Raw genomic sequence first — 14,264 nt, forward strand, 5'->3', positions numbered from 1 at the left:
ATATATTGTAACAACTTTAGAATCTGATAGTGCATCTCCCAGGAGTGGTAGCTTTTGCTGTCTTTTTAGTGACTTGCCTATACTAATTATGTGGAGTCTTTCTCCCTTGCAATGTGTGGTTTCTGATGTACCTACTCAACTTTTTCATTTTCTAAATTCTTTATTTTATTTTTAAGACTGATTGCCTAGGGTTCTTCCTTGGGTCATCGTAAGTGATCAGTCAGTGATTAATTAGAGGTTGTGCTGAAACACCTCATCATCTGAACTACGTCCAAAAACTCCTTTGTTAAAGTCCTAATCCCTACTATATCAGAATGTGACTACATTTGAAGATAGGGTCTTTAAAGTGTTGATGAAGTTATAATGAGGTCATTAGGATGGGCCTTAATCCATTATGATGAGTGTCCTTGTAAAAGCTGAGGACATAAACAATAAAGAAGAAAGACCAAGTGAAGAATATGGAGAGATAGTCATGTGACAGCCAAGGAGAGAGGTCTCTGAAGAAACTAACTCTTTAGATATTTTGATCTTAAACTTCTAGCCCCCAGAATTATGTGAAAATAAATCTGTTGTTTAAAACACACAGTTATGTGGTACATTTTTATGTATTTTATTTTAGTGAATTATTAAGTATTTTTAGTCAGTAAGACTTCTACCCTTCTACCCTTTCCCAATAAATCAGTGTAGCTTGAGTCATGTATTGAAAATTTAGGCCATGCATACATATGCTCCAGCTTTTTTTTTTTTTTTTGTAGAGACAGAGTCTTACTGTACCGCCCTCAGGTCCTCAGGTAGAGTGCCATGGCGTCACACGGCTCACAGCAATATGCTCCAGCTTTTACTTTTTCAAGGCCTCTTATATAGTGCATGGAGGCCTTCACCATTCTCCTTAGCATCTGTCTAGCTTTGCATATATGTGTATTTATATTCCTCCAGACCAAAAGATAAGTAGTATATTATCGAGGCCCCATTGGCTGCCTTTTAATCTGAATCTCTCTGTTGAGTTTCTGGTTTGATGCCAGTCAATTTCTTTTTCCAATAAGTATTGTGATCTTAGTCAGGCTAGGTGTGACATTGGCCTTATCTGTTTGTTTGCTGCTGAGATCACTATTTTTTAAAATAACATTCCTGGTCAAGGAACTTACTGTGCCCTGTTCCAAATAAAATTAGCCTTCTCAAGCAGTGATGCACTAGTCCTCACAGTGTGACTCACGAAAGTAAACTTCTGCATAATGGAACCTGGGTTGTGATAGGAATGGGAGAAGCCCCAAGCTAACATGCCACAGATATTTGTTGTTCTTATTGAGGTCCAGGTTTTCTTAAATACACACTTCTCAGTTTGTTGTATGCTTTGGTAAATTTTCTCAACATTTAAAAGGCAATGTTTTGACAGTTCTATACAGTTTTATAATTTCTTTTTAAGGAGGTTTTCCATGTCCTCATTTAACCATTTTGAAAGTCCTACTTATTCCCAATTCAAAAACTGGTTTTCCACATAGTCTCACAGTTGCATCTGTGCATGTATTTCAGTTAGTTGCTGCTCAGAGTAGTCTTTCTTGACTATCCTATGTAAAATAATATTTGCCTCATCTCATTATCCTCCTTTATTTTACTTCATAACATTTTTCACTTCTTGACATTATTTTATATATTTGTTTGTTTACTGTCTTTCTCCCCTACTGGAATGCAAACTCCCTGAAGGTAGGGATATTGTCTTGTTAGTCATTGTAGCCTCTGTGTGTATGTAGTTTTTAAAGCTTGTAAGAAAATAACCATTCTGATAAATTTGTGCTATATTGTGAATTGTTATAAAATTTTGGAATGTTATTAAACTTGACCCTTTAATTACACACTTCCAGGAATCAACCACCTTCAGAAATAGTTATCTTGTATATAAAAAAATTTGTATTGGATTGTTCACTGTGTCACTCTTAATTTAGAAGAAATTTGAAACAAAGAAAATTAAGAAAAATAAAGAAATTAAGAAAAATAATAAAGCTAATCAAAGGCATTGGTTGGATATGTTTATAATGGAAAGATGTTTATGATAGTTAAAAAAACACATGAGATAATGCAATGAGAATATATCACACAATAAATATTAAGAAAAATAATGAAGCTAGTCAAAGGCATTCTTTAGACATGTTTTATAATGGAAAATATTTTTATGATGATTGCAAAAAATGCACATGACAAGGCAATGAGACTATGACCATAGAATTAATAAGACAGAAAACTGTGAGTATGTTGGTCTTTTTTTATATAGATGTGAATATGTGGGTATGGTAAGAACTATATTAAGAGAACAATCACTTTTCACTCTATGTATCTCTTTTTTAAATTTACAGTCTCATTTATTACTTTCCTAATTTTGTATTCTATTTATAAAATAAAAAAGTAAGGGAATTATTATCATATTCTATTATTATAAAATATTCTATTTTTATTGGTCCATAGCATATTGTATCAATGCGCTTCATTTCTTTATAGTGTGTGCTTACTAGAAATCAACACCTCTTATTTTCCAGAGTAAATAAACACTTACCAAATACATGCAGGTGTATATCGTATATACAAGTGCAATAACAATTTCTAAGAAGTAGTAAAACAATAAAATTCGTGAAGCTTGCCTTCCAAGTTTCTGTAACCAAAAATATAGGGAGAAATCTTCCATTATTATCTTTCATAAGACAAATACACTCACAGAGAGAACACCTACTATGAATGTCAAGGAAAGTAAAGATAATTCTTTCACCATTTAATTTCCTTAAGCATTTCTACTCCTCTGCCTTCTGCTTTACTTTTCCTGGTTTTCATTTCCTTAATTCATCATCTGCAGTGTCCACCCTTGATCTTCACCACTCAACAACTCAACATTCTTTTCTCCCTTCTTACAACTTTTTATTCTCATTAATGGCCTCCCTAATGTCCTGACTTAGCTCACTACCTAAATTCTTTAGTCGGTAAGATTTGACTCTCCTATCTTTAGTGATAAGATGGCCACCACTTTGTGAGCACTACTAAGATAAAGAGCTTTATCAAGCAATCCTCTTCTATTAAAAGTTGTTATTGTTGATTACAAACTTACTTAAATTTACATATGTGCTGATAAAAATCTTACATATATATTGATGTAATATCAGAAAATGATGAGTCAATTCAAAAACAGTTAAAAGAACATTTCACTTAGACACACAGGTTATTGCAAGTGCTGTGATAATAAGTCAGATTCCCTTCTGTTGCTATTGGAAAGATATTTTCAACTACACACCTGCCTGGTGACTTTTGTGAGTGATACTCACATTCTGAAAATGTGAGTTATGTGCTAGCTATGGAAAGACAAGAATGATATTTAGATCTAGAAAGAATGAGAACATATTTCTCTCCCTCAATTCCTTCTCTTCCTCTTCATTCTCTTTCTCTTCTCTTTCTATAATCAAGTAGAAAAGACAGAAATGTAATAGAAGGTGATACATGACAATATGTTAAATATGTCCAAATAGATAAAAACTTGCTCAATAATTCTAGGGCACAGGAGGTTTACTATAAACCATTCATCTCTGGGAAAGCTTCGTCAAGAGGTAGAACCCCCGGAAATAAGGTGGGACTGAGAAAATTCAAGGGGGGAAGTAGCCTTCTAGGCAACTTTAAATTTTTATCTAGTTGTTTCTTTGTAACTTATCTTGTTCCAGAAAAAAATTGTATAAATTAAAATCGGGACAAAATATTTAAGAAATGGAGGCATAAAATAGAACCAATAATAAATTTAAAACATATATCATGACAACCTATAGTTTTTTTTTTTTTTTTTTTTGCAGTTTTTGGCCAGGGCTGGGTTTGAACCCACCGCTTCTGGCATATAGGGCTGGTGCCCTACCCCTTTGAGCCCAGGTGCCACCCCCAGTGTACAGTTTTTTAATGTGAGCAGAAAAACTGAATGCAAAAATTTAATGCTTTGAGAAAATGATAAAATAATTTTTAACTGAAGTATACTATTATTTTATGTATTATATAAACAAGGTAAGTAAAGGACTGTGCAGCATTTGAAATACCAAGGTAAAGATAATCTAATTTGATATTGTTGGCAAAAGCACACAATCGTAACATTTTTGCTAGAAAGTGTTGTGACATTTTAGCTGGCAAGATTGTAAAAAGTCATTTTTCCTACTTTTCTTAATTTATACAAGTTAATGTTATTCTAAAACTTTCCTTTGAAAGTAGCAAATGTCTCCTGGAGAAGTTCAAGTAAGAAAACACGAGAGAGATGGAAAGCTACTGAGTTACTGACATTGATTGCATGCTTCTGGACTCAGCTTAAGTTAGTAAGTGCCCTTTTTTTACTTAAGTCAATTTGAGTTATATTTCCTATTACTTGAAACTAAGACAACTGTAGAATTCATAATAATTTAAATAAAGAATGAACAATATTTGGTAATTAGAAAGACAGGAGAAAGAGAAAGGTGAAGGATTATGTCAAGGTTTTTAGCTTAGGAGATTGAGAAAAGAGAGTCTTGCAGTATAATAAGGAGGTAATTAATTTCCATTTTATATCTCTTGAGTTTGAGATGATAATGACAGAAGCACATCCAAGTAGAAAAGTCAAGCCAGTTATTAGAACATCGGGCCAGGAGTTTGGAAGAGAGAACAAAGCAGTTAACTAATAGGCATGCGTTACTAGCATTTTCTCCATTTTATACATAAGAAAACAAATAACAAAAATTTTCTAAGGGGTGACTGAGGAGCGAGTGACTGAGGATAGTATTTACATAAATCCAGTCTTGTTTTGGAGTCTATCCTATTAATCATTTTGATACATGAAAAGCATATTTCAGATGCATGCACTCTGGACATAGCTGCACGTAACCTTGTAAAACACTGGTAACTTGATGAGTTTGTGGATTTAGCTGAGTGCCAATATACAATTCATTTTGTTTAATTACAGCAAACAAAGCTGAAAAGTGATTGTAAAACTGATCATTAATACAAAGTTCAGATCAGATAAATATAGTCTATAATGGTCCATAATACCGATTGGAAAAAAAGGCAATTATGCTGTATTATCTTAAACTGATAATTAAAATTTTATAAATAAAAATGGTAAAAGTAACTTGAAACAATTATGCATTTAATAACTTAAGTCCTCCGTCCCCTATTCTCTGCCTTCAAAACCAAAATTGAAGATTTCTAGATTGAATCTGTAGGGTAATTGGAGAATTTTCTTACAACTGATAGGGAAAACTTGGTCCATGTTTAATTAAATCATCCTTTGTTACACATAATCTATTTTGGGGTACTACTGCATTTTATGTTATTGTCTCACTGCCCTTTGGCTGTTGTTCTCCATATTTTGATTCTTTCCACTGATGCAGGTATGGAGAGGAAGTGTGTAGGGGAATCCCTCGCCTATAATGACTCTTCCACGCAGTATTGTAATTACTATTTGTTTTCTGTTGGTCAAATAAGGAGAAGCTCCATTTCCATTTGGCCTTATTTTAAAGGCAAGATTTTTATAAGCACTGCTAAAGTCTTTTGCAGGGCTAATATTCTTTAAAATTCCGAATTTTTTTTTTATTAAATCATAGCTGTGTACATTCATGCAATTATGGAGTACAATGTGCTGGTTTTATATCATTTGAAATATTTTCATCAGACTCGTTAACATAGCTAAAATTCTGAATTTAAAGAATTAAATTAAATAAATCTATTTTATTTAAGCAATTAAAATAAATCTATTGTGGTAAGACATTTATACTCTACTTTTAATAGTTTTGAAATATACCATTGCATTGTGCACAATGGGTCTTACCACAACAAGTAAGTAAAGTGATGGTTATGTTTATCAGTTTGATTTAAGCATTCCACATTGTATATCAAATCAGCACATTGTACCCCATAAACGTATACAGTGATGATTTAATAAAAGAATTGTAAATAAAAATATTTTAATTATTTTATGTAACCTAAAATAGATAATAAAATCACCAGGCGAGTTAAAAAAAATAAAATAAATCTATTGTGTTATCGGTAAAGATACATTTACTGGAGAATGTTACCATTTTAGGAAGAAAAATAGTTATTTCTGTACTACTACAAATGTGATTGAATTTCAGTTAAATGGAAGCAAGATAGGTTTATGCATTTATATTTAGAATTTGCAGACTAAATGCAAAATTCACATAAGATAGGCTGTGTATGAAAAGCTCTATGTTAAATCAGAGCTCACCAAGTGTCTAGAATTTGAACTGTTATGGGTCAATAGAAAAATTCTTCAGTTGATTTTGAGAATGGTTTTACGGTACAGGATTATACCATTCTAGCATAAAGAGAATCATTAGTGACCCTGTGCTTAATGCATAGACACTTATTACTGAAGCCTTCAAATTTTTTACTTTCTTTATTTTAATTCAGCAAGTCAAGGATTCAAACGTTCTATTATTATTTACTGAAAAATCACATCTTAGAGTTATTTTTGAAGGAAAACTTTCAACCAATCAAAAGCTTGCTGCTAAAAGAATTTCACAAAGACCGATAAAAGCCTCATCTTACCTCCAAAGGTTTTAATACCATTGGAAAGAATAATTTTGAAATTAAAATATTTCTACAGAATTGGCCACTTACCGCTTGTCCATAATTCCTATATGACAGAGATTTAAAAGAAGCCAACTCAATTATTGTTAGAATTATTGCAATAATTGTGGTAATTATGCAGAAGATATTAAGGAAGAAAGCACTTGAAATCTGAAAAGGATACACAGGGTAAACTTATTATATTCAGAACAAACACTTTGGTTAAATAGTTTGTATTGTTGAAAAAGGTCATCTAGCTAAAACTTTGATCTAGTTTCTTAAGTGTTGGACATGTCCGTGTGCTTATCATTAGTGTGAAGTATTATTCCAGTTTACATGAAACCCAGTTTGATCTACAAGAAACATTAAAACCAGAAATCAGCTCATTGATATCCCACGTGTTCAAATATTCCACATGCACTTACTGATATTCCACATGTGCTCATATATTCTATTATGAATATACTATTATAGTATAGAATGTAGAACACTATACTATTCTAAAAATAGTATGTTCTATTATGAGTCACTGTCTGCTAAGATATGATTTGAACAAATGGTGTTCCATCACAAGGGGGGAAAAAAGAGAAAGAAGAAAATCTGTAAGATATGATTTGAATACAAGGGACCAAAAAAGGAAACAGGAAAAATTTCTGCTTGTAGAAATACAACTAAATAGTACTTAGAACATTTTAATTCTGTGGTTTCTTTATCTGAGGAATTATGTCTCAATATCTTTGGATATAAGTTTTTTATGTGTAAAATTATAGATCAGACTAATTTCTAAAACATATTTTAGTTCTAAGATTTTTAAAGGCTTTTTATTCCCAATGTCTTTCTACTTATACTATGGATGCATCTTTATTCTGGACAAATTTCCTACTTTGTTGAAAGGTAGAATCCTGTTTTCAAATTGGATAGTTCAGAGAATGAAGTTTTACAGAAATATAATATCTATATATAAAAGCGTTAGGTTCTATTAAAATTTTTTCTAATCATATAGGTTACACAATGTTAAAAGAAGATAGAACACTAAACAAAACAAAAACTATATTTAAATTAATAAAATTTTACATAAAGTAATCATGATTTTAAGCAATTCAGCGTATTTGTCTATATCAAATTATGTGCTCTTAGATTTGCACTTAATTCTGTCACTTATTTTACAGGTAGGGTAGATTCTTTCATTTGCCATGGGTGTCCAACCTTTCTTCTTTTCCACTGCCCATTGGAAGAATAAGAATCGTCTTAGGATGCACATTAAAAACACAAATACTAATGAAAGCTGATGAGCAAAGGAAAAGGTGAGGGCATACTTTTTGCAATATCTGACATCACAAGATAAGCAGAACAGTCCTCAGATAATCTGCATACGGCCCATAGGCCACTGGTTGGACACCTCTGGTAGACACTATCTTTTTGTTAAAATCTAATGTTTAGTTTTATGACAAGTGACTTATAAAGATATCCCAAACATTTAACTTACCAGGTATCGAGAGGGATGCTTTGTTACTCTTATTATTATAGCTCCTGAAGTGATAGGCTGGACATAAAAACATATATTTATAAATACTCATTGATAATGCTTGCCAACTTAAAATGACAATGCTCTTCTAAGTCAGTTATTTTTTAGAATACTAAAAGTAAAGTGGTCAAGTTTCTGTCATACGGTAATGGATTGAAAGGTAACAGGTCACTTGTGACAGACACATACAGTGGACAGTGGGCAGAACTCAGATTGTGGTATATGCCAAAGATAGCCTTTGGAGTCCTGAACCCAAAACTAGGTTTGCTTATATGCATGTGAGCTACCTCATCTGTAACTCATTCACTTATTACTTATGCTATCCTTCCTAATGAAATGATGCTACTGATTATAATTACTATGTACATATCCAGATATAGAATGTGTGGTCCAAGAGTCTATTCCACATTGTGATTATACAAAATATACAGACCCTTAGCTGAGACCTTAGTCATTATTAAGGTCATGGTTGCTATTAATGCCTTCGCCTTTGTTTTCTAAAAGAAGACGTTCCATTATTTCATGTCCAAGAACTTTATTTCTAAGAAATGTAATGTTATCTCGTATTGTGTATTGTAAATTTAATGTTATCTTGTATTGGGCTGCATGAGTCTCTTGAAATATTCCTTGTTTTATTTGTTTTCATGGCTTTGGTGAAGATCCAAGTCAAATTTTTGGAAAGACAGCATTCGTGCTTCAAACCATATGTATGAAAGCCAAATCTGAAGTTGCAAACTCCTCAAGGATAACTTAAAATGTACAAATTCAGTACTTCATTCCCTAACAAAAGCTCAGATTTCTAAGGAGGTGCTCAGTGGTGGTAAGAACTATCTCCGAATATAGGCCAGGTCGCAGAGGCTCATGCACCTCCCAGCACTTTTGGAGGATGAGGCAGAAGGATTGCTTGAAATCAGAAGTTTGAGATGAGCCTGGCTAATATAGAAAGACCCATTCCCCTCAAAGCACACACACAAAAATTTGCCAGCTATGGTGGGGTGGGCCTCAGCTACTCTGAGGCCGAAGCAGGAGGATTGTCCTAGTTCAGGAGATTAAGGGTGCAGTGAGCTATGATATGGCCACTGCACTCCAGCCTGGGTGACATTGAGAAAACAAATTTTAGAAACTGAAGACTCATTAAAATAATCAATTTATGAGATTTTAAGAGTGCAGGGAATGAGAGAGGTCATTTAGTCAAACTCTCTCCTTTCTGAAAAGAACAAGCCTCAGATTTATTATCAATACTCAGGTGGCATGACATGAATAGCAAATGTAGAATTTCAGATCTACAAAGAAAGACAATCCACAAGATGATCTAGTTACGTAATTCTCCTGAAGACCTTGGTTAGAAACTTTGTCCTACCTTCCACTATTGTTATAAATATTTTTTATTAAATGACTAAATCATTATATATTTTACTCACAAAAATTCCCCATAAACAACATCCTGTTTTGTAAGTTATAGGTTCATATTTTCCAAAGACTCCTTTAATTTGTCCCATATATAAAACCAGCAGGAAATACCACATGAGAACTTCAAAGATGCCAATCATAATCTGGATGGTCTGTGAGAAGAGAATGCTATTAGTACTAAAATCATGTAATTTAAAACACAATTCCAATAAGGATTAACTATAAGAAACATTTAACACCTTTATAAAAGATGAAAGTAAAATAACAGTACACTCAATAAAGTATTTCCTAGATTGGTTAGTTTAGAAAGAAGGCCCAAACCAAGAAGGACTGAGGTTTACCAAATAGGAATCAGTCATACTTGGAAGCAACAGATTATTCAATAATAGTAGCTCTGGCCAATGTTCCCACAAAGAATTGTGGAGAATAAAATTCACAGTTTGATTGTACCACTGGTTAGCCTCCCATTTATCAGGTAATGGCATGAGAGAAGAATGTTGAGGGTACTTGGGAGAAAATGCGTTTACTAATGTACCTGGATGCGGGAAGCCATATATCTAACTTTTCCTTATACATTAGTAATTTATTAAGGATGAATAACCTTTTAAAACTTACCAGGGTTTGATTTATCTTTTCTTTCAAGGACTACCTGGTATGGATTTTTTAAATAAGTATTCTGGACTTGGGTACAATCTAACACAGGGATACAAAGGATATCCAAGGTGCACTTGCTTTCACTAGGCCTTCCCACTGCATAGGTGATTAGTTAGAATGGGGAGAATTATTGTTAAACCTTAATTTATAAGAAGGTAATGATAATCACAGTAAATATGCCCCATTAAATTTATTTCTCAATTTGTATGCGAATTAATATTTCATATACTGAATTACATTTTAATTATTCTTTAAAAATGACAGGATACATTATTTTTTATTTTCGTAGAAACTTTAATAGGAAGCTATTTAATGTTTTAAGAGTTCCAGCTCTTTGCAAAGCAAGTAGTCTATAAAATAATACAATTGGCTAATTTTAAAAATACATTTTAGAGAAGAGTTTTTTTTTATATTTATTTATTTTTATTAAACCATAGCTGTGTACATTAGTATGATCGTGGGGCACCATACACTTGGTTCATAGATCGTTTGACACATTTTCATCACATTAGTTAACATAGCTTTTGTAGCATTTTCTTAGTTATTTTGCTAAGACCTTTACATTCCACATTTGGTTTCCTCCTGCATCAAATTTGCAAGAATGGTTATTATTTCCAGAGGTTCTTTGAATTTGATTGGGAGAAATATCCCCAACAGACTGCAAAATCTAAGGGCTAGACTTTGGTTTTCTCACTGTTACATCATCAGCCTGTAATATGGTGCTCAGCACACAAGCATCCAGGAAATAACTTTTGTGTAAGCGTATTGGTGTCAACAATAGTAATTCCATGTGTCTTTCCCAATTGTTAAAAGGAGTAGTCTCGGCGGCACCTGTGGCTCAAGGAATAGGGCGCCGGCCCCATATACCAGGGATGGCGGGTTCAAACCCAGCCCTGGCTAAAAACTGTAACGAAAAAAAAGAAAGGAGTAGTCTCGAAAAATAGTGTCTCCTTTTATATGACTGGCTGTTTTTCTATATAAAACCATGAAATATCCAAGTAGACAAAAGTTTTATTTTTTATTTATTTATTTTTTTGTTTGTTTTTTGTGTTTTTTTTTTTTTTTTTGGCCGGGGCTAGGTTTGAACCCGCCACCTCTGGCATATGGGACCGGCGCCCTACTCCTTGAGCCACAGGCGCTGCCCTAGACAAAAGTTTTAAAGAACTGCCAGTGTGTGAAGGACACGATATGCTTTTTTATTTAAAAATTGTTCTTAGAACCAACAAATGGGTTTCTGGAAATCAGACTCCCTTTCGCTCCCCTCCCCCCATGGAGCGTGCAGGATTGCAGCACAGGTGTATACACCACAAAGTGGTCTGTGACCCAAAAGAGTTTAAGAACCTCTGCTGAACAGTCATCTGAATTCACAGGAAAAGTTCACATCAGTGGAAAAAGTTTTCTCCTCTTTAAATATGAAAAAGCATGGTCCTCACAATTCCTTTATGTTTATTTAGAGAGCCAGATAGATGGTCTATAATCTCACACGTGTATATGAAGGGGTAAATTCATAATCCTCCCGCTGCATGATGTCAGTAAATACACTGGTAATAGATCTCTCTCAAAGTTAACCCCACCCCCTATATATATACTCTCTTTTTTTCCTTATTCCTTATCTGGATTTCTCTATCATCCTGTGTATGTTTGTTTAGTCAGTACACACACGAAGAACATGTTTGTGAAGGAACATGAGATCAGTCAAAATTTATAGAAGCCAACATTATAAAAAATAAATTTTACCCTTTTAAATTAAATCTGTCCCTCTCTAGATACAAAATACTTTTTATAATACTAAAATAGTTCATGATCCAGAATTTAGTCAAGGAAAAAATCTTACCCCTATAAGAAGAGCATTTGCTGGAGATAGTCTTCTGTCCCCACATGCCATACTCTCAGCATTTCTTCTAGATGACTTTGTCTTTAACTTTTGGTGTTATCTTAACTAGGAAACTTCTACAAAACAATACAAAACACATACACGTGATTTTCTCAGGAGAAAATACATAAGTTTGATTCTTTCCTTATTGTTTGGCAAGTGCTTTCCCCAATTCAGAAGCAACAGCTTTCTTCTTCCTAAGCCTTTTATTCTGAGAGGCATCAGTTTGCAACCACACGTTTGGAACTAACAGCCTCTATAATTGAAAAGTTTCTCTCTATGACTATAAACTATTGGTATGTTACATATACTGTCTCTGAGTAGTAAAGGTTCTCCTGAGGAACAGTATTAGAGAATTTTCAGTAACGTTATCAATCATTCATTTGCAATTCCTGATCAGTTCAATGCAATTCATAAAGCCTTATTTCCATTTTCAAAACCAAGTTCCTATACTTAAATTGATTTTTGCTTTATTCTTATACCTGCTACTTAACTTCTTTCCATATGAAAACAACTGTTTCTTCTATCAGACAACTTATCAAAGCTGCTTCTGAAATCCTAATGGCATACCGTTTTTCTTTTTGATTTAACCAAATCTAGCTCTCTCCTGATCCAATGTGTCTGGACTTCTTCCTGGTGTTTAGATCATCTTGTGGATTGTCTTTCTTTGTAGAACTGAAATTCTACATTTGCTATTCATGTCATGCCACCTGACTATTGATAATAAATCTGAGGCTTGTTCTTTTCAGAAAGGAGTTTGACTAAATGACCTTTCTTTTAAAAATCTCATAAACTGATTATCAGTTTCTAAAATTTGTTTTCTCAATGTCTCTTAATAAAATTTGTTTTCTCAATGTCTCTTTCTTTTCTGTCTCATAAACCATAGAGACAGAAAAATCTAGGAAAGAACATGAGAGTGATAGCCAGAGAGAAAGCAATGTTAGTCACCGAAGTAAGCTTTACCTATTCAAACACCGTCTTTGAGAAATGACCAAACATTTAGAACTACAGGCGTTCTCCGGGTTATGAACAAGATAATTTCTGGAGATTTTTTTTTTTTAATTGTCGGGGAATCATTGAAGGATACAAAGAACCAGGTTACACTGCTTGCATTTGTTAGGTAAAGTCCCTCTTTTAAGTGTGACCTCCCTGCCCTCCTCCCTCCTTCCTTCTCTGCACTCTCCTATGCCCCCAGCCCCCACCATGTACTAGCATCAATTGTCCTCATATCAGAATTAAGTGCATTGGATTCTTGCTTGTCTATGTAGGTTTGTTCTTTATGTTGAATGTGTATGTAAGTTGGAACTAGTACATTTACCTATTACTTGTAACAGCCTCCGTTTGTGAATTATACATTAAGTTTGTAATCTGGGGACTGCCTGTATAGACAACCAAGATCAGTCACTGTATAATGAAATAAAAGCCATATAATTAAAATTCATATACAGCAATGAGAAAAAGCCCCATCTACATTGCTATGTTCACTTTTCAGAAAACAAGAAACTGAAAATAAGGCCTTTTGCATAGTCTGCCTTCTGTTTCAGGAATTCAACCAACTGCAGACTGAAAATAGTCAAAAAAAAATAACATAATGACAAAAATAATACAAATTAAATAAACAATACAATTTACACTGAATTAGGTAGTATAAGTAACCTAGAGATAAAGTATATGTGAGGATATGTGTAGGTTGTATGCAAATTTTATGCCATTTTATATCAGGGACTTAAGTAGCCTTTGGATCTTGGTATCCATGGGGTTTTGGAACCAATCCCTTGCTGATATGAAGGGAAAACTGTACAGAAAAATTCTTTTCACATTTGTAGATACCATCAAGTGACTTGGGGAGTAGAATATTTAGCATAAATCTCTATCAGGTCCACCAAAACCACTCCAGATTCAGTATTCATAAAAAATATTAATCAGAAAGAGAAAGCAAGGATGTGTTTAAAATCCTCAGCTTAACTGATGGAAGGAAGAAAGGAAGAATCACTCCTATACCTCCACCATATTCTTGGAATAGATGATGATTGGAATATTTAACAAAAAAATCCTACATTTGGTTACTTGAAATCCACTTAAGCATCCTTCTCTTTGTAAAAATCAATCGATAAAAAAATAGACATAATCATTTGTTTTTATTTTCTGAGGTGAACCCATCACTAATCCAAAAGTAGCTGCAGGACTGTCCCTTAGCCCTTATTCCCAAGCCTATTATTACTCCATCAACTTTAC

The 14,264-nt window shown here is 33.4% G+C and overlaps 1 protein-coding gene across 1 annotated transcript in view; it reads right to left on the reverse strand.

The window, feature by feature from the left end:
- MS4A13 (membrane spanning 4-domains A13) overlaps window positions 1-9,642 on the reverse strand; it is a 103,800-nt gene extending 94,158 nt beyond the window's left edge. The window contains exons 1-4 of the mRNA XM_053559778.1: window positions 9,514-9,642; window positions 8,054-8,110; window positions 6,619-6,738; window positions 2,546-2,641 (exon numbers count right to left, since the gene is read on the reverse strand). Coding sequence (XP_053415753.1) covers window positions 2,546-2,641; window positions 6,619-6,738; window positions 8,054-8,110; window positions 9,514-9,642 — 402 coding nt within the window. The remainder of the gene's footprint in view (window positions 1-2,545; window positions 2,642-6,618; window positions 6,739-8,053; window positions 8,111-9,513) is intronic.
- Between the last annotated feature and the right edge of the window lie 4,622 nt (window positions 9,643-14,264).

This window comes from Nycticebus coucang, chromosome 14, assembly GCF_027406575.1.
Source record: "Nycticebus coucang isolate mNycCou1 chromosome 14, mNycCou1.pri, whole genome shotgun sequence".
Lineage (NCBI taxonomy): Eukaryota > Metazoa > Chordata > Mammalia > Primates > Lorisidae > Nycticebus > Nycticebus coucang.